This window comes from Pseudophryne corroboree, chromosome 6 (assembly GCF_028390025.1).
Source record: "Pseudophryne corroboree isolate aPseCor3 chromosome 6, aPseCor3.hap2, whole genome shotgun sequence".
NCBI lineage: Eukaryota > Metazoa > Chordata > Amphibia > Anura > Myobatrachidae > Pseudophryne > Pseudophryne corroboree.
In genome coordinates this window covers 310,593,649-310,614,553 of record NC_086449.1, presented here as the reverse complement: position 1 = coordinate 310,614,553, position 20,905 = coordinate 310,593,649, and the positions used below count along the sequence as shown (strand labels likewise).

At 39.7% G+C, this 20,905-nt stretch overlaps 1 protein-coding gene across 6 annotated transcripts in view; it reads left to right on the top strand.

Moving 5' to 3' along the window:
• APBA2 (amyloid beta precursor protein binding family A member 2) overlaps positions 1–20,905 on the top strand; it is a 645,362-nt gene that overhangs the window by 285,808 nt on the left and 338,649 nt on the right. For all 6 annotated transcript variants that reach the window (XM_063926236.1, XM_063926237.1, XM_063926233.1 and 3 more), the window contains one exon: positions 19,314–20,311. In XM_063926236.1, the coding sequence (XP_063782306.1) occupies positions 19,352–20,311 (960 nt within the window). In that variant the 5' untranslated portion in view covers positions 19,314–19,351. The remainder of the gene's footprint in view (positions 1–19,313; positions 20,312–20,905) is intronic.

The window sequence follows — 20,905 nt, the reverse complement described above, 5'->3', positions numbered from 1 at the left end:
CCTATAATAAAGCTATACATGATGCCACAAAAATTCATGTGAACTGCAGGCTGTATTTTTGCTGCCTCATATATTACCTTGAACATGTTTTATTATATCACTAGCTTCGCACAGGAGCAATTTTGAATTTATGGCAATTTGCTTTTTTAAACAAGGTCTTAATAAGTTTTCCTTGTAGACGAAATTAGTTGATTTTTGTCTCTCAGCGGCCGGCTGCGCGTGTATCTCTGATCGTCCCCTTCCCTGTCCTCTGTCAGTGTGTCCTTCAGCTTTTGACTTTTGTTCCTAATTTTGTATCAGTAAACATGGCTTACAGTACATCACTTTTTCTGGAGAAAGCTGATAATACAAATGGAGCCACGCTAGTCGTGACTCCGTCTGTGATGAGACGCGTCGGCCCGGATCCCCCTAGCGCTGAGAGCATCTCCTTCCGGCCGGGTGTGCGCGCCTGCAGCAGAGATGCGCCCCATTCACTTTAATGGATAGCGTCTCTGTCTGCGCGCCCAGATGGAGACGCTCAGAATGGGAGCGTCTTTGCACTTTCGGCGTGACTAGACGGACGGATCGCTTAGTCACGCTGGGAGTGCACGCCTGCGATGGAGCTGCCTCAGATGAGTGCGGCTCCAACAGTATGTATCAATCTCTACATACTGTAGTATAAAATAAAGTCCCATCGTTGTGATAAAGTCCATCGTTGTGATATATAGCACTCGGCCGACCATTTTTTCTTTGATTTCTTCACTAAAATCATCACTGCTCGACTCCTTTTTGTCATAAATTAATGTTTCATATACCTAAACCTTACTCGAAAAATGCTGTATAGAATTGGGAAGACCGTATCAAAATCCATCCAGTGGTTCTCGAGATTAGCCCGGACAGAGAGACAGATGCCTACCGGGGACTTTATTTTATACTATGTAGAGATTTTATTGTTCATTAAGGAAAGTTAGATTTTTTGACTTATCACTTAACCTGTTTTTAACTTTTTATGGGTGATTTAGCTGATCCAGTTCTATGCTATACAATTAGTCCAAATCTCAGACATCATTCATCATATTGCCATCACGTGAAGACATGTTTGGCTTGTTACCTTTTATCCATTGGTCTCTTTGGATTGTCTACAAAGTAAGAAGACTTGTAATTTAGAGATATTCACTTTTTTTTAGTCTTCAATAAGTAAAAGCCCACTCATTAATGAAAATACTCTAGAGTGTCTTAAAAGTCTTATCTTTAAACAATTGTGCTAATTGAATATTTAGCATTACTTTATTGCTAGACATAAGAACCATAATGAGCTTCTTTAATCTTGTTATTTTGCTTGGTATCTATTTCCTCTGTTCTCATTGACAGACATCAGTTTGCTGATATTGGAGTGTGCAGGGCGAAATGCCTAGGAGACCATTACTGGATATGAACCTGTCAACCCCGAGCATCAGACTATAGCACACTGCTGTCATATCTGTCATTTTGCTTGTGGACAGTACATTTATATGCAATAGTGCAATCAATGTGATAAGCAGGTCAGAATGATTTTTTAACTGCTACATGTCCACTACCTCTTGCTTCACTTAACAAGGAACATTGCTATGGATGATATTAAGACTATGTACATCGACTTATTTTCTTCAGAGCTTCAAATTAATTCACTACATATGCCACTCTGTCCCCTGTATACAGACAGAGGCCAAACATTGAGAGCTGGATCCTGGCTTCTCTCTGACCTTTATTCAACAGCAGCGCCCGTATCTCCAGGAGCACAATAAAGCAGGGAACGCTGGAGCTGCAGGCTGACACCATGAATAACCCCTTTAGTTTTTACTTTTTCTTTGGGGGGGGGGGGGGGTTCAGAAACATGTGGCAAGCATTGCCACAAAAGTATATAAAATGCTAAAAAATAAAAGTAAAAAATGGAATTTGGTGTTTTCTACTATTGAAGTAATAATGGAGCCACAAGTGTCTCCAAGTAACCAAGAAGCTTACAGACTAGTAGAAGCATGTTTTCATTATCTAATGAACCGATTATAGAGTCATAACCATGCACATTTTTGCGGAAGTTCCCATTTTATGAAGAATACATGAGGATTTAGGGAGGAGTCGATTGGTCATAGTGTTCAGAATAAGTCCACAGTAATCATCAGCTCCCAGCACATGTGGTCCTTAATCATCAGTGTTGATCGACAGACTGCATCTCCCGCTGTGGCTGAGGAAAATATGGAACACAGCATCAAATCATGCATTATGCAGTACACATCAAAGCACTGCCATCTGTCTGCTCCCCAGGGAGCATTATCACTTTCTGAAAGGACCATTACACCTGTAATGTTACTTGCTTGATAGTCTGTTAATGAAATATACATATAAGGTTCACATATACATGTGTAACAATACCATAGACATGGTAATGCTGTGCATGAAAGACAGCATCATTCTTCTGCTAGCATTACAATCATAGAATACTTACTTTCATTAACTCTGTAATTACAGATGGCAGTATTTTACATCTATCTATCTATCTATCTATCTATCTATCTATCTATCTATCTATCTATCGTATACACTGCTCAAAAAAATAAAGGGAACACTTAAACAACACATCCTAGATCTGACCTTAAGAGGTGAAGAACATTGTTTTATGTTTATGGAAAATATGATAATACTATGGAAGTTACACATCACACAGGAAGTGAATGTGATTTGAGATAATAGATGTAATGTTCCATAATGATTTATAAGACATGAATTGTTTTTTTAATTAATGTATTTTATAAGGGATAAGGATGTATGAATTTGAAGTGAATTTTTAAAAAAAAACTCTGTATGAAGAAACAGGAAGTGTAGATTTCACTTCCAGGTTATTTTTAGTATAAAAAGGGGATGCATGCAGGTAGAGATCATTCTGCCCTGAGGAAGAGTTAAGGATAACTCGAAACGCGTTGGTGGCATATGGTGATCTATCTACCTGCATCCACAACTACAGGAGAACCCACCAAGTCCAGTGGCCAGCAGACTGCGTGGAGGGAGGAATTCCGGAACCTTCAATTTATGCTCTTTTCTTTGTTCCTTGCTGGGAGCTTGGCACGGTACAGTTCCAATTTTTATTTTAAAGTGAAGCTGTCACTTTTAATTGGATAAAAATATGTTTTTACATGTTTTATAAAAATAAAATTGTTAATTTTTAAACTACTACACTATATACAATATCTCCTTCTTGCTTACATATGGTCAACACCTGCATATAAGGAGGAATTGAAGTGTGAAGAAATTGTGAGAAATAAAAGTCCTGGAGAAGTACAACTACCATTGAAAGAAAATTTTATTGGAAAATTTTATTGGGACATTTCATCAGCAGTGTTTTGTGGTATCTGTTTATAAGGTGGTAGCGCCTAAGGTGTATTCAAAATTAATTGTTTTGTATTGGTTTGACTTAAACAACACATCCTAGATCTGAATGAATTAAATATTCTTATTAAATGCTTTGTTCTTTTCGTAGTTGAATATGCTGACAACAAAATCACACAAAAATTATCAATGGAAATCAAATTTATTAACCCGTGGAGGTCTGGATTTGGAGTTACACTCAAAATGAAAGTGGAAAAACACACTACAGGCTGATCCAACTTTGATGTAATGTCCTTAAAACAAGTCAAAATGAGGCTCAGTAGTGTGTGTGGCCTCCACGGGCCTGTATGACCTCCCTACAACACCTGGGCAAGCTCCTGATGAGGTGGCGGATGGTCTCCTGAGGGATCTCCTCCCAGACCTGGACTAAAGCATCTGCCAACTCCTGTACAGTCTGTGGTGCAATGTGGCGTTGGTGGATGGAGCGAGACATGATGTCCCAGATGTGCTCAATTGGATTCAGGTCTGGGGAACAGGCGGGCCAGTCCATAGCATCAATGCCTTCGTCTTGCAGGAACTGCTGACACACTCCAGCCACATGAGGTCTAGCATTGTCTTGCATTAGGAGGAACCCAGGGCCAACCGCACCAGCATATGGTCTCACAAGGGGTCTGAGGATCTCATCTCGGTACCTAATGGCAGTCAGGCTACCTCTGGCGACCATATGGAGGGCTGTGCGGCCCCCCAAAGAAATGCCATCCCACACCATTACTGACCCACTGCCAAACCGGTCATGCTGGAGGATGTTGCAGGCAGCAGAACGTTCTCCTTGGCGTCTCCAGACTCTGTCACGTCTGTCACATGTGCTCATTGAGAACCCTGTGAAGAGCACAGGGCGCCAGTGGTGAATTTGCCAATCTTGGTGTTCTCTGGCAAATGCCAAACGTCCTGCACGGTGTTGGGCTGTAAGCACAACCCCCACCTGTGGACATCGGGCCCTCATACCACCCTCATGAAGTCTGTTTCTGATCGTTTGAGTAGACACATGCACATTTGTGGCTTGCTGGAGGTCATTTTGCAGGGCTCTGGCAGTGCTTCTCCTGTTCCTCCTTGCACAAAGGCAGAGGTAGCGGTCCTGCTGCTGGGTTGTTGCCCTCCTACGGCCTCCTCCACATCTCCTGATGTACTGACCTGTCTCCTGGTAGCGCCTCCATGCTCTGGACACTACGCTGACAGACACAGCAAACCTTCTTGCCACAGTTCTCATTGATGTGCCATCCTGGATGAGCTGCACTACCTGTGCCACTTGTGTGGGTTGTAGACTCCGTGTCATGCTACCACTAGAGTGAAAGCACCGCCAGCTTTCAAAAGTGACCAAAACATCAGCCAGAAAGCATAGGAGCTGAGAAGTGGTCTGTTGTCACCACCTGCAGAACAACTCCTTTATTGGGGGTGTCTTGCTAATTGCCTATAATGTTGTCTATTCCATTTGCACAACAGCATGTGAAATTGATTGTCAATCAGTGTTGCTTCCTAAGTGGACAGTTTGATTTCACAGAAGTGTGATTGACTTGGAGTTACATTGTGTTGTTTAAGTGTTCCCTTTATTTTTTTGAGCAGTGTATATTGCGAGCAATGGCTATTAAATAATGAGCCTGTATTTGTTACAAATAAACCATACTGCATGAGTTAGAAGGGAGTGGGGGAACATTGACCTTGGACTATCCCAAAATGGTTTTGTTTCCACCCCTCTCACGCAGATAGTTTGCTGTAACAAGTTGTGTTTTTCCTGTGTGTCAAAAATAGAGCAGCATGTTAGCTTAAAATTTTTAGCTAAATTGAACAAAAATTGGAAAATTATCACCAATAGGTCCACAAGCGCTAACAGATCTGTATGATGGAAATCCTTCGTGTAAATGTCCTTACTCATTATTCTTAAACACTGTGTGTCTCAGTCAACATGGTCCCATAAAAAAATATAAAAAGAAGCACAATAGTGTATTATTGCAACACCAGCAATTGATATATGCAGTACTCTATAGGAAAAAGTGGAACACACAGTCTATTCAATTGGGTAGACAGTATTTGCATGAAGGGGAGACAGTCAAGTCTTATCCAGATATCAATCCCACTGCTCCTTCCTGTTGCATCTGTTTCTGGCAGTACTCCAAATTCCTCCTAAGTATGCAATGACATGGAAAAGGAGACTCCAGATAGTGTAATACAGCTTTAATAAAAAGACATATAACATTCAAATTAAAAGAGGGTTGGACTCTCACCATGCAGATTTGTCTACCAAACAAGAGTAGACACACAGACCAATTTTTATAAAAAGCCAAGCGTCCATGCAGCTTCTGTGTCAACCGCTGAATTCAGTCCAAACTTCCCCCATGTATCCTCCTTCCAACGCGTTTCGATACCTGGGGTGGTATCTTTTTCAAGGTGACAATGAGTGTCTGCAAGAAACAGTGAAGCATGGTGCTGGTTGATTGTAAGTTTAGGACTGCATTTCAGGAAATGGAGTTGGGGATTTAGTCAGGATTAATGGTGTCCTCAATGCTGAGAAATGCAGGCAGGTACTTACCAATACTATCAGGGAGGCATCTCAGGATGATCCCAAACATACAGTCCATGTCATTAAGAACTATCTTCAGCATAAAGAAGAGCAAGGAATCCTGGAAGTTTTTATATGGCCCCCACAGAGTCCTAATCTTAACATCATTGAGTCAGTCTGGGGTTTCATGAAGAGATAGATGGATTTGAGCAAGCCTACATCCACAGAAGATCTATGGTTAGTTCTCCAAGATGTTTGAAACAACCTTGCTGCTGAGTCCCTTCAAAAACTGTGTGCAAGTATATCTAGAAGAATTGATGCTGTTGTGAAGGCGTGGTCCCACCAAATATTGATCAGATTTAGATTTCTGTTCATTCGCTTAGTTTATTTTTATCAGTTTTAGAAAATACAATTAACACTTTTTGAAAGCATTCTTACTTTGCAGCATTTTTTCCACACCTGTCTAAAAACTTTTACACAGTAGTGCAAGTATGTATGTATGTATGTATGTATGTATGTATGTATGTGTGTGTGTGTATTTATTAGTTGCTGAATTTATATGTAATTTGCTACAAATACCCGTAGAGAATTTTGTTTTTAGGAATTCTAAGATCGTTCTACTTTCACTCATCATCTTCTAATACTCTATTGATTTTGCCTCTAATTACCTGCCTCCCATTATATTGTTGGATAAAATACTCCCTCGACTGCCATTTAAGTAAATTAGGGGATACTATAAAGATATTATCAATTAGTACATTCTACTAGAATAAATAGACATTTAAGCCTAAAGCTAAAACAATATATGGAACACATTATACTGTATATTTTTTTTTTGTAAAACCTCTTATTGCAAAGCATACAGGTATAGCTACAGAATATTTAATAAGTTACTTTATCTCAGCATGATTGTCATTTTTTGTATGTTCTTGAAGCAGATTTCCTGTACTTGCCATCTGCCCTTCTCAACTTGCTCATCCCAGTACTTCTAGTATATGCCAAAACCTATTTATTGGCAGTGCTTATCATGTCGGGTTACAGAACAGCTATCTGATAATCCCCATGTGGCCAATCATATTAGACTACTTACTTGCTAAAGCACACAAAAAGCTCATTCCCAGATCAGCTAATTATCTAGAACTGTTGTGTTTTTAGTGTATGATCTTAATTCATCTTGCTTCCATTAGCGGGTGGAAACCTGTATGTATTTTTTCTCGGATAGTGAAAAATTTTAATAAATGCAATAATCCTCTGTAATACTAACAGCACCCTTACTGTTTACAATTTGTGAAAAATAAGTGTTTACTTGAAAATGCCATTTCAGACTAATTACAAATATCTGCTCTAATGAACTCCATCCATTAGCTTCTAAATTAATTTAAATGATGCTTTTTGTTGGAACGGCATGCCTCTGTATTTCTGGGAACAAATACAAACACAATATTAGTTATACATTTCCAGAATTCTGTGATTTTTGTCTGTAACTGAAATAACTTCTGATTTCATGCCATTGGATTGAGTATTTATGGTTTCTCCATTAAATAGTCACTTGAGCAAAACTAAATCCCCGGTCAGACTGACATAGCTGTAAATCTGAGTACAGCAATTATTTTGCTGATGGAGGATTAAGATTGTATTTATTATAAGCTCTTATTTATAGAGTGCTGACATACTGTATTACACAGCACCGAACTATTAGGGGATCATGACATAAATTACTTTCAAAACAAAAACCAGAAAATAAACATGGTCCTGTGCAAAGTTTATGTAAGAGGTGTGTGGAGCACTTTGATACATACTGTAAAGTACAGTAGTGGTATAATAATTGTATCTGCTGGGTGTGGGATGGTATCAGGATCTCGGTGCTTGGGATGCTGGCGGTCAGAACACCGACAGCTGCTTCCCGACGCGCAGCATCCTGACACCTATTAGGTAAGTACCCCATACTTGCCTACTCTCCCAGAATGTCCGGGAGGCTCCCAAAAATCGTGTGGCACTTCTGGCCCCCCCTGAAGAGTGGACAAGTCTCCCGGCCAGCCGCACAAAAACCTCCCGTACACCCAACCACAGCCGCACAAAAACCTCTCGCAGCCAGGGGGGCGATGACACGATTCGCAGTGAAGTGCATCATTGTGGCCAGTAATCTCGGCATTGTGTAGCAGAGGCGGGTCCGCGATGACACAGTTTTGCAGACACCCCCCCCCCCACTCTTCTCCTACCCTCCATCACTCCCTCTGCCACGCCCCGAGCATGTCGCACCATGCCCATGCTGAGCTGGCTGACTCCTCCCAGAGGGGCAGCCAGAATGTCTGGTTACCCGCAGCCTAACTTTAACCTCCCTCCCCCCGCAGCTTAACCCTAACCCTCCAAGGTGGTGCCTAAATCTAATTGCCCCCTCCCCGCTGCATAAACCTAACTCTCCCACCCCCACACCCTAACCCTAACCCTTCCTGGTGGTGCCTAACCCTAACCAACCCTCTTTCCCCGTAGCCAAATCTCCTAACCCTCCCACTACAGCCTAAACCTAACAGAACCCCACCCTGCGGCTAACCCACAGTAGCCTTGGCAAACTTACTTTCAGGATCCTGACGCTTGGGATCCTGGTGCCGGCATTGTGATCCATGTCAGGATTCCGAGCAGTTTGGGTATGTCAGCTTTGGCATATCGCCTGCCAGGATCTCGAATGCAGTGGGTGTGTATGGTAAGGCAGGAGCTTTGTCAGCCCCTAGTAATAAAGGAGCAAGTAGTGACTTTTTTATCTAGCAGCTACTAGTGGCACATCACTTTTGGAATACGGGGATTGTAGTTATTTACCAGTCTTGTTGTGTCTTTCTATACTATCATTCCTGCTACTGGAAATATACTGTATGTAAAGGAGCAATGTGCTGTGCTGTGCACATTATATCCTAATTTATTTTGTCCTTGTTAATATAATGCCTTTTATTTTCTCAATAAAGGGCCTATAGTGTAGATGTTGCTGGAAGCTTTTATTATAACGTTTCTCTTGACAGCTATCTACTGTTTAAGCTTTTTAAACACATACAGTAGTGTTCTATTTACATGCATTATATCAAAGTTAAGTGTATACTGTCATGTACTATTTGATTTGCCTTTGTTCGATTTTTTTTATGTTTATTGTACTGTATATGTTTTTAAAGAATGAAATTGTTATTATTTTTATCCTAGAGACTTGTTCACTAATTGAGACAGCGCATCTTATTTCCTTGTTTACATTTTGATGGATAGCTATCATACATAGGACGTTCCTGTGCATTATCTGCTGTTACTCAGTGTAGCACAGACAAAAGTTATCTGGCTTTTTCGTGGCTGCATGTGGCCTTCTCTTTCCCCACCAAATAACATTCTTTCATGACACTGTTTCATGCTATTTAGCAGCTGGGTTAATAATACTTTTCTTTTCTGGGCTGAGTTTCACTTGAAACATTAGCAAAAGTGCTGAAAGCAAAGTACAAGGTAATTCAAAAGTCGCAATACACTCTTTTGTTTCAAAAACTGTGCAGAAAATGGGAAAACTGAATTAGATTCAAGATGGCGCACATGTTCGGTACATACCCTAAAAGATAGCCCACCTCACCCATACCTCACTGGAGTATTCAGTTTTCCCATTTCCTGCACAGTTTTTGAAACAAAAGGGTGTACTGCGACGTTTGAATCACCCTGTAGTTGTGGGAAACATAATATCTTTAAAGAAGCTCATAAATGACCCTTGATCTGACAAGAGGGCACCATCCATTCACAATATGAGACCCAAGCATTGAGTTTTTCATGTGCCTACACAATTTAGTGCATGGAATAAATAGTTGGATACGTGGTGGTCCTTATAAAACCTTGGGTCCATTAATGACATACAGTATGAGAAAAGATGATTTTCATGTGTTTTAGGTATACAGGGTTTTTTTTGTTTTTCTAAAGACTTTATTAGGCTGTACAATAAACATAGAAATATCATTCAGAAAGAAACAAATAAGATAAAACATCCATGTATCAAAAGAGACTATAATCTATAACAAGTAACGGTAGATGGATAATAAGGAAAGAAAGGACTGTTTACAGAGTTTTCAATATCAGTCAGTGTGTTCTTTTGGTGTAGAAAATAATATGGCTTGTGTTATTAAGCTTCTTCTTTGTGTCACATCAGCAATTGAATGGGAAATGTTGCATACAGTTGTGTCCTCCCTCATCGTTGCCGCAATGAGTTCACACATGTGCACACATCGCGGCAGTAATGCGTTCATGCTTGTGCATGCTTTGCAGCAGTGACTACATTGCACAATGCATTCTCTATGGATCATGGGTGCAGGGGTGTATCTAGGGGTCCAAGCACCCTTGGCAAAGTAAGGGACTGGTGCCCCCCCCCATATTTGAAATGGGGAAGGTGAATATGCCAAATAAAGGGCATGGCCACACAATAGTACCCCCAAATCAAATTACACCACACAGTAGTATGCCTTACTCACAATATACCACACAGTAATGCTGAGGCCTGAATGATACTGGCAAGATTATTATATCTATTCAGATGTTACCAATATTTGGTCTATTATGAATATGTTGTTCTCATTATGTTGTGGTTGATGCACCAATATTATCTAATAATATTAGATATAATAATCTTGCCAGTATCATACGTATAGAATACACGCGGACACGCCTTTTAATCTCTTTATTCACAATTTCCTATCTTCAAGGTTTCACATATATGTTAGTCTGTCTGATTTTAACTCTTATGTTTCACTGCAGCTTGGGTAACAATTCAGAATTTAATACATATCTAATAAAGGTTACGTTTTAAAATAAAGCATTCTTTTCCAGTGCGTCAACTATACAGTTTCTTCTTTCTTCTCCCCTCAACCTTATTGGTGGCATAACAGTAAATGTCATAAACGGTACTGTGCAGTCCATGAGCTAATAACACTGGCTGCCGCTACTGCTGCTGTAGTTGTTGCCAGGCGTCACCGTGGGTGAGGAACTGCACGGGAAAGGGTGGACTGGTTCTGCCTCTAAAATGTGAGACTACCCCCTGGCCGCGGGTGGCACCACCGGGCGGCGCCCCTCCTCGCTTGGCGCCCCTGGCGAGTGCCATCCTGGCCAATGGGTAGATACGCCCCTGCATGGGTGTATCAAGGTGTTTTAAATAATGCATATGTGGTAAAAAGTAGTTGATGACACTTTTACTATACCATTTTCTCTGTTCATACGTCTCCATGACTCACTTTGTTAAATTAAAATGAAACCACTAAATTAAAAAAAGATATAGTGGACCTACTTTGTTCTGTAGGATGTATCATCCTGAAAATTGATAGCTAGTATTTTTTCTAGTTATATGTTTTGTAGCACTGAAAACTAACCCTAAGCTTAATTTTATGTTTAATTGTAACATTGCTGCTGTATGTGACAATGTAACACTGGTATGTATTTTAAGATGAAAATTTAATACAGATTTATTTTGGATTGCTATAGCACCATTTCCTTAATTATATTTTAGTAACAGTGTAATGAAACATATTTTGCTTTTGTTTAATTACAGGATATTCCACTAATAATTAGATATGGGTTGATGTTGATCATTAGAAGTCATTATGCTTCAGTGCCAGGGTTTGCGGATACTACAGGCCAGTCCTACTTGTTGAATTGGCCTGGGTCATTTGCTAAGAAGGCTGATGCCCCCCTTTGCAGCGCCCTGTTTTACACGGGTTGTGGTCACATCCTACTCGGTACCCGGACCCATGGCCTCTCTCAGCACCCCTGCGGTTGTTTTGTTATAATCAACTTGCACAGATATATATAGGCCATACGTTCAGTCAGGGATAGAATTTAATGAGGCAGGAATCTGAGGCAGATGGACAAGAGTGGTAAAACCATATTCAGAATATTTTAAAATTCATATTGCTTTGCTACATCAGCTTAAATTGGTATTTTCATACTTTTTGAAATATGGGAGTTGGTGCAAATTTAAACGCGAGTTGTCTGTAATTGCTCCTGTATTGTGTGGATCTAAATGCATATGTTTATTCGTATGAAGAGTACCTGTCATCATAATTATCAGAGCGCACTTTTATTAGCCTACTACTAGGCACAAAAGATATGTCAGTAAACAGACATTATTACACTTGCACTTTACTAGGCATAACCCTCCATTCCATCGACACACTCTAGGGGTCTGTTTCAAGGAAAAAACAATTTTTGTCCAACAGAGGGGGGTTCAGGATACTCAGAAACCTGCCTGCCGTCTGAGTGCACCACTGAGAACTGCGGCTAGGGACATGATATAACTTGCTTGTTGGCAAACCCTACATCCAGAGCTAATATATAACTTGCAGACAGCTGTTACAGTCTTGTTAAACTCATCATCTGGGAAAGCTGATTTGTAGGCCTTACAGAGTTCCCAGACAGTGCGCCTATTATGGAAATGTTGAGGTGAAATAGATATTGAAAGCTCTTTGTTGTAAATAATGCGCTAAGGACTCTATTCAGTATCCTTTGCAGATTCTGCTAAAAAGTAGAATCTGCTGCTGATTAAATCGCATGCTGGGGGCCGCCCAGCGCAGGACAAGGCTGCTCAGCATGCTAATCAGTGGTCAGCGATGCGATTGTAAAACAATTGTGATAGTATCCAGGGTTGACCCCCTGCATACACAGCGGGTAACCGCCGCCATTTTTGGGGTCGCAATGGCTGCATGTTATGTCACGTGGCCACCCCAGAAGTGGTCCGGATATGCCTCAGTTATCCTGACCACGCCCCCACAATGCCGCGTCGATGCCCCCCTGGCAGCCGCCGCCATCAGTCAAATTGCGATCACATCCATCAGGGATGCAATTGCAATGTGGAGGGCCGCACACATGCTTTGCAGATTTCGCGCATGCGCAGATGTTCGAAAATCACCCGTTTGCAATTTTCACAATTCTGTGATCCAACCTGAATGAGGGCCTAAGCCTTCTTATGTCGTGTGTTCACATGCTAAGGTAAAGTGTTCTTCACTAGAGGGCATTATTAAAAACATACTGTACATTACATATTTTAGTAAAGCAGTGAGGATTGTTTATTTAGTACTAAATAGGTTTAATATGTAAGTATTGCAGGCATTTTTGTTTTTTATCTAAACCAGCTCTTTATCGTGAAATACAAATTTTCCATTGGTGAAGTCTACATTAGTTCATATGGTACTATGAATCATTACCTATATTGATTGCTAGCTCTAAATATGGCTGTGGTTTGACTTGCCTACAGTTAAATATAACTAACGATAATCGTCATTGTTTCTTTCTAAACCCCATGATACAACAGATGGTGTTAAAACAACTACACTGAGAGAACTTGTGATGGAGGCATTGGGGAATTAGGTATATTTTCTTTATCTGATTCCTAAAGTAAGTTATGTGAGTCATGAGAAAGGCAGAGAAACCGCTATTTCCTACATAATTATATTGGTATTAAGCAAATCCTAGATTTCAGCAATATAGGCTTCAGCAGAATACAGCAAATGTAAATCTTTTCTGCATATACTTCCAGTTTAAATGGCTTGAGGATTTGGAATAAATGAGTCATTGATGCCAGTGAGCGCAGTGCTTGTTATTACTGTTCTGGCAAAGCCAAGCTATATGGAAATGAAAGTGTTCTAAGGAGAGATCGACTATAATAGTTGTACTGAACTTCTTATCTCTGTTAATATATTCACAGTGTAGACCTGATTAGATTTAGCATTTACCAATTTACAAACACCTCAGTTGGAACATTAATTGCTCATACTGCTTATTAGATAACAGGGCAGATGTATTAAGCCTGGAGAAGTGATAAAGCAGTGATAAGTGCAAGGTGATAAGTTATGATAACGCACCAGACAATATTAGCTTCAATATGTAAATTTACATATTGGAGCTGATTGGTTAGTACGTTATCACCTTCCACTTATCACTGCTTTATCACTTCTCCAGGCTTAATACATCTGCCCCAATGTGCCTTAAATTTAGCAGAGACCAACAGTGGCCCATACTTTCCTTATGTACTACTGTGTTTGTTTACATTCAGTAAGTTCATCCCAGTCACCTGGAGGCGAGTTGGAGTTTGGTGCCTCCCCCCCTTTAAAAAGAAAAAAGTGAAAACAAATGTGCGTGTGTGTGTGTGTGTGTGTGTGTGTGTGTGTGTGTGTATAAAAACTCACATGACTTACATACTTACAGAATATACATAGCACTCCTAGCTGGTCTACAGGGTTCGGAACCCGTAGTGAATGGGCAGGGTTCCAGTTATGCTGTGATTCAGTAAGCTGCAGAATCAGCATTCACTGACGAGTTCCATCTCATAGTCCAGCAGCAGCGATGGGTGCACCGTCACTTGCTGCAGCACAGGCTCCTGGGACAGAGCCAATTAACTCTGCAGCAGCAGTGGGTACACCGCAGAGCTCTGTTGGAAGAGCAGCAGTCATACTTGCAGGTGTCCCTTCAGGGCTTGGAGCCCGGAGGCAGGTGTTTCCATTGCCTCTGGGAGTTAGCCCCTGTTTGCATTGATGTATACCTATATCTAAGTGCGGGTTGGCAAATGTGTCTGCATGCAAGTGTGCCAGTCCTATTGTGTGTTTTTGTATGAATATTATAATACAGGTTGAGTCTCCCTTATCCAAACTGCTTGGGACCAGAGGTATTTTGGATATCGGATTATTCCGTATTTTGGAATAATTGCATGTCATAATGAGATATCATGGTGATGGGACCTAAATCTAAGCACAGAATGCATTTATGTTACATATACACCTAATACACACCCTAATACACACAGCCTGAAGGTCATTTTAGCCTATATTTTTTATAACTTTGTGCATTAAACAAAGTGTGTATACATTCACACAATTCATTTATGTTTCATATACACCTAATACACACAGCCTGAAGGTCATTTTAGCCAATATTTTTAATAACTTTGTGTATTAAACCAAGTTTGTGTACATTGAGCCATCAGAAAACAAAGGTTTCACTATCTCACTCTCACTCAAAAAAGTCCGTATTTCGGAATATTCCGTATTTCGGAATATTTGGATATGGGATGCTCAACCTGTATATGCATTTGTGAAAGCCAGGAAGTGAGTACATGCATGACTAATAATAATAATAATAATAATGTTACTTATATAGCGCTTTTTCTCCAATAGGGCTCAAGGCGCTTACCAGATAGAATGCACTTGATATTGGGGGTCATTCAAAGTTGATCGCTCGCTAGCAACTTTTTGCAGTGCTGCGATCAGATAGTCGCCACCTATGGGGGAGTGTATTTTCGCTTTGCAAGTGTGCGAACGCCTTTGTAGCCGAGCGGTACAAAAACAGTTTGTGCAGTTTCTGAGTAGCTCTGAACTTACTCAGCCGCTGCGATCACTCCAGTCTTTTTGGTCCCGGAATTGACATCAGACACCCACCCTGCAAACGCTTGGACACGCCTGCGTTTTCCCAAACACTCCCAGAAAACGGTCAGCTGACACCCATAAACGCCCTCTTTCTGTCAATCACCTTGTGATTGGCTGTGCGAATGGATTTTTCATTAAATCCATCGCCCAGCACCGATCCTCTTTGTACCCATACAACGCGCCTGCGCATTGCGGTGCATATGCATGTGCAGTTTTGCCGAGTTTTAACCTGATTGCAGCGCTGCAAATAGTTGCTAGCGAGCCATCAACTCGGACTGACCCCCCTCGTGCAGAAACTATGAAGTACAGAAAATTGATTCACTATTTTTGGCCAAGTTCATTTATTCAAAATGTCACTGTTAAAAAAAACAACAAAAAAACATTCCCTGACTTGTATGATTCTTGTGTATATCTTTCCGCATACGTAATGTCATTGTTTGTAGCATGATGTGACATGTGCTTGTGATGTGAAGTTTGCAGCGGGATGTAATGGGATGTAATGTAATGGGATGTAACCCAGAGGTGCGGTTTGCGGCAGATAACGGACATTTTTTTAAAGGGACAATCACTTATAAGGCAAGAAATCATTCTTTCAGATGTAGCTGATTTTTTTTTTTTTAATTCAATATTTTTTTTATTTGAATTTTACATTTTGCATTAACAACTTACACAACAACTAGAATCAACAAGGACAGATGTAGCTTTTGCCAGAAAATGTATACAATTGTTTCTGTATCATCTGGGCCACATTTGTAACCTTGAAACATTAGCCCAGATAGTTTAGCCTATTACACATATGATGAGTATGGTAAGTAGCACACAGAGGAATGTGGTGTGTAGTACACAGTTGATGAGTGTGATGTGTAGCACACAGATTCAAGGAGATGTGCTGGATTGTGTTTTAAAATGTTCTCCAGTTTAGTTCAAGTGAATTTACAAGATTTAGAATATGTCTTATTTTGATTGTATTAAGTTTGTGTCATAGGTTATAGATGTTAATATCTCTACCCAAAAGTAAATCTTTAGTTGTGGGTAGGGTTGAAGTGGGTATAAACACGATATACAGTATGATTATATTAACTGTGTCTCCACCAGGGTTCCCAATAGCTACAACTGTTCCGCAATGCTTTTTGTAGGCTATTAATCATTCTACTGTACTTATGAAGGATTATTTGAATATAAGGAGAATAGAAATCTCAATAGCTTTAAACTGAATAGCTCCACCTTTTTCATGTATCATGAAGAATTAAATCAAGACAACAATAGCTATAAGTTTAGTCGTTAGATGGTAGTAATCAAAATTAACACATACAGCTGTGTTATCCCAGAAGTAATAACTGGGATAAAATACAGTTTGCCTGCTATATGAGAAATAGGTAACTGAAGTGTAAGGACAAAGCACAAATTAAGACTAGAGCAAGAAGATGGGTTGTACCCACCAATTACAGTAAGCTAGTTGAATAGCTGAAATTCTTAGATTATGCGAAAATGTTTTTAGTGAAATAGAACCATTATTTATATTCTTAAAAAAGAATGAAGTACTTTATAATACAGGTTGAGTATCCCATATCCAAATATTCCGAAATACGGAATATTCAGAAATACGGAATTTTTTGAGTGAGAGTGAGATAGTGAAACTTTTGTTTTTTGATGGCTCAATGTACACAAACTTTGTTTAATACACAAAGTTATTAAAAATATTGTATTAAATGACCTTCAGGCTGTGTGTATAAGGTGTATATGAAACATAAATGAATTGTGTGAATGTAAACACACTTTGTTTAATGCACAAAGTTATAAAAAATATTGGCTAAAATTACCTTCAGGCTGTGTGTATAAGGTGTATATGAAACATAAATGCATTTTGTGCTTAGATTTAGGTCCCATCACCATGATATCTCATTATGGTATGCAATTATTCCAAAATACGGAAAAATCCCATATCCAAAATACCTCTGGTCCCAAGCATTTTGGATAAGGGAGACTCAACCTGTATATATGAAGCTCCTATTACAATAATATTTGAAAATTAAAAGTTACTAAAACTCTCCTCTTTACTTTTATTACTCGTCCTACTGTGTGTATGTTCAAGAAGAGAAAGTCTAGCAGTATTCGGGAATATTGAATACTTAAACAATATACTGATCTAGTGCATAAGAAAGGTAATCATTCATTAATAGCAGTTCACTAAAGAATAAAAATATTTAGGTTTGTATAGGCTTATATATGTGCTGATAAAAAAATTATTAAAAATTCAAAAAATATAATAAAGTAGGTAGGACTTGTGCTGTGATGAGAGGTTTTCATCGTTGTCTCCCACTGTGACATGGGTATTGACCGAGTAAACGATTATCTTAATAAGGGAAATATTAAACTCTTAACACCAATCTGTAATGGATTGATTTAGTAAAGGACAAAAAAGTATTTGTGTCAGAAATAGGAAGTTTTCACATTTTCCCTATGCACAGTCAGCATACGCAATGGTATACATACTGTAATAATCAGAAATGCACGAGGCAACAATTTAGTGGGTTCAAATTGAATAACCCTGAGACAACCATCGTATAAGTTCAGCTATTCAGTTATGCTTTCAAAGAGAGTTTATACACATCCAGTGCTGTTTGAGAACAAGTATAAGATGGGAAGATCAGCATAGCATGAATATTGATTTCCAATTTGTTTACAATTTTATTACTTTACACAATCACATAAATTGACAAACTAGGTGAAGAGTGTAGATTGTTAGAAAATGTCCTAGGCCATCCCTCCCATGATCTACTTACACCATGCCCATATATATGTTCCGTGCCATAACCACATTCTTATGCCTCTTTCTAAGTCCAATCTTTAGGAGAGTCCTGCCAATTCAAACCAATAGGGCTACAAATCTCTTGTACAGACAGGATAACTGTCCTATTAAACTGACTCAATACTGCTGACAAAACTATGTATTTGGGGCGCCAGTTTTCAAAGGCCGTAGCAGTTTTTGTAACTGGTGATCTAGAACATGTAAACAGGATCTTAATAGAATACATTTAGATTATCGGAATAAACTGCACATGCCACTTTAAAGGAAGTGAGGTAGGGCATTAGAGGACCATGCCACATGGTCATCTTGGTTTTTGGGTTAAAAAAATAAGGGAGATCTATATGTGTTATGGAGGCATTATATGACAGAGATACAAGTAAAATACACATGGGCAGCTTTTTCCAAGGCATATTACAGAAAGGTACAGGAAAAAAGAACAGGTTCTACATTCTGCTGTCACCTTAAGAAGTCAGGGGTCTATTTACTAAGCCTTGGATGGAGATAAAGTCGCTGGAGATAAAGTACCAGCCAATCGGCTCCTAACTGCTATGTCACAGGCTGTGTTTGAAAAATTACAGCAGCCAATTGGCTGGTACTTTATCTCCAGCGACTTTATCTCCATCCAAGACTTAGTAAATAGACCCCTCAGTGTACTGTACTGTGTATTGCAGCAGTATTTGTCAAAATCCCTGTCATCTGGGATTTTCTGTTACCAGGGCTGAAACTAGGATTTTTGTCACCCAGGACAAGGCAGTATTTTGGCGACCCCATCACCCCACGAAAAACAAACCAAAAAACCCCAAATATACACACACACACACACACACACACACACACACACACACACACACACACACACACACACACACACACACACACACACTATATGTATATACCTGTGAGCTCAGACCCTATAAAGACTATTATTGACTCCATCCCTGTTAAAAATTGATTCTGCATGAGGGTATTTTGATATGAATTAGTCAAATGTAATCGTTTAATAAAGGGATCCTTATTAATTTAAGATTACCATGTGTCATTTTTATCTCATAATAGTTTCTGAATATTAATATTTCTTCTTGTTCACCATAATCTATAATATAGAATTGAATAAACAAAATCTAATTTTTCACATTGCTGTCTGAAGATGAATAATATAATCTCTAGAATTCTAATGTTTACTCTCTGTCTTCCATAGATACGTTCATGTAATGATGGTCATGTGAAGTGTTGAATATGGCCAACAGGAAACGTCAGAGCACCAGGGCCAGCATGCTGGACCAAAGACCAAGATCCTGCCCTTCTTCTCCCCAAGTTGTAGCCCGTGATAAGGAGGACTCTGTATATGAGGAAACTGTAGTACACGAGTACACAAATACACCGTTGCCTAGCAGCAGGCGCACCACAAACAACCAAGAGGAGCAAGATTGTAATGACAATAGTGGTGATGGTGACTCAAGCTCTGACTATGTGAATAATACATCCGATGAGGAGTATGATGAAGGACTGCCTGATGAAGAGGAAGGTATCACTTATTATATACGGTATTGTCCTGAAGATGATAGTTACCTTGAAGGTATGGATTGCAATGGAGAGGAGTATATCCATACTGAAGAGCCGCATGTAGAGACAGATGAATGTGTTGAAGCAGTGGAAGATGAATGGACGGAATCCAAGATACAGCAGCAACAAGATTGTAATGATGAAGAAATAGGGCAAGAAAGTCAGATGCAAATTTTGGAGGAGGATAATTCATCCTCATTAGAGGTACAAGACCAGGAGGAAACAGCACAGTATAGTGAAAATGAAGAAGTTTATCAAGACTACTATCCAGCCGAGGCTAATGGAAATTCACTTCCACCATCCCCATATCATACAAGGAAAACTGATGGAGATGTAGAAGATCAAGAGGAGGACATTGATCAGATAGTGGCTGAGATCAAAATGAGCATGAGTATGAGCAGCATCAATAGTACTACTGACATGAGCCCTGAGCATAGTGTAACAGAGAACGTGACAATAGACCATAAGGAAATATGCCAGAAAACAGACACGGACCTTCCTGCTAACAGACATGAAGGGCGACCAAAATCTTTAAATATTCCCTCTGCTTCAAAGCATGCTGGTGACATGCCAAGGAGTTATAAAACAAAGGTTCGAACTCCAGAAGATAGACAGAAGTGGTCGCAAGAACAGGTTGGTAACATTTATTTACAGATCCAGTTTGTATTATCTAAATGTTTTCCTGTTCTTTCTCACCATGTCAGTGTGGGGACCCAGAGGCAGAACTCTGGGAGGCAACGGAGTCATCTACCGCCGGGCTCCTGCTCTGAAGGGGGGCACCTCTCCTCCCATTCTGTGACACCATTGAATTAAGTTAATTGATAGCTGTCGCTGTCTTTTCAGTGGCTGACTTCCTCACTGGTCCCTGCACCTTACAAATCACACCCTCTTTATTATACTGAATATACACATTTTACAAGTATCACACCCAGGATTAGAAACCACAGCCTATTACACTGGAAGCAGACACCTTACTGGTGAAGCTGTTTGCTCCTGTATAGGAAATATGATAATTTTAACTATATGAAGATACTTCTCTGACAATTACACGTAACTTCATATAGTTAGAATTCTCATGCTTCCTCTACAGGAGCAAATAACTCCATCAGTAAAGTGTCTGCTGTTAGTGTAACAGGTCATGGGTTCTAATCCTGGGTATGACTGCTAAGAAATGTTTGATTTAAAATAAAAGACAATTAAATGTATAAATACAGTATATATTTTTTT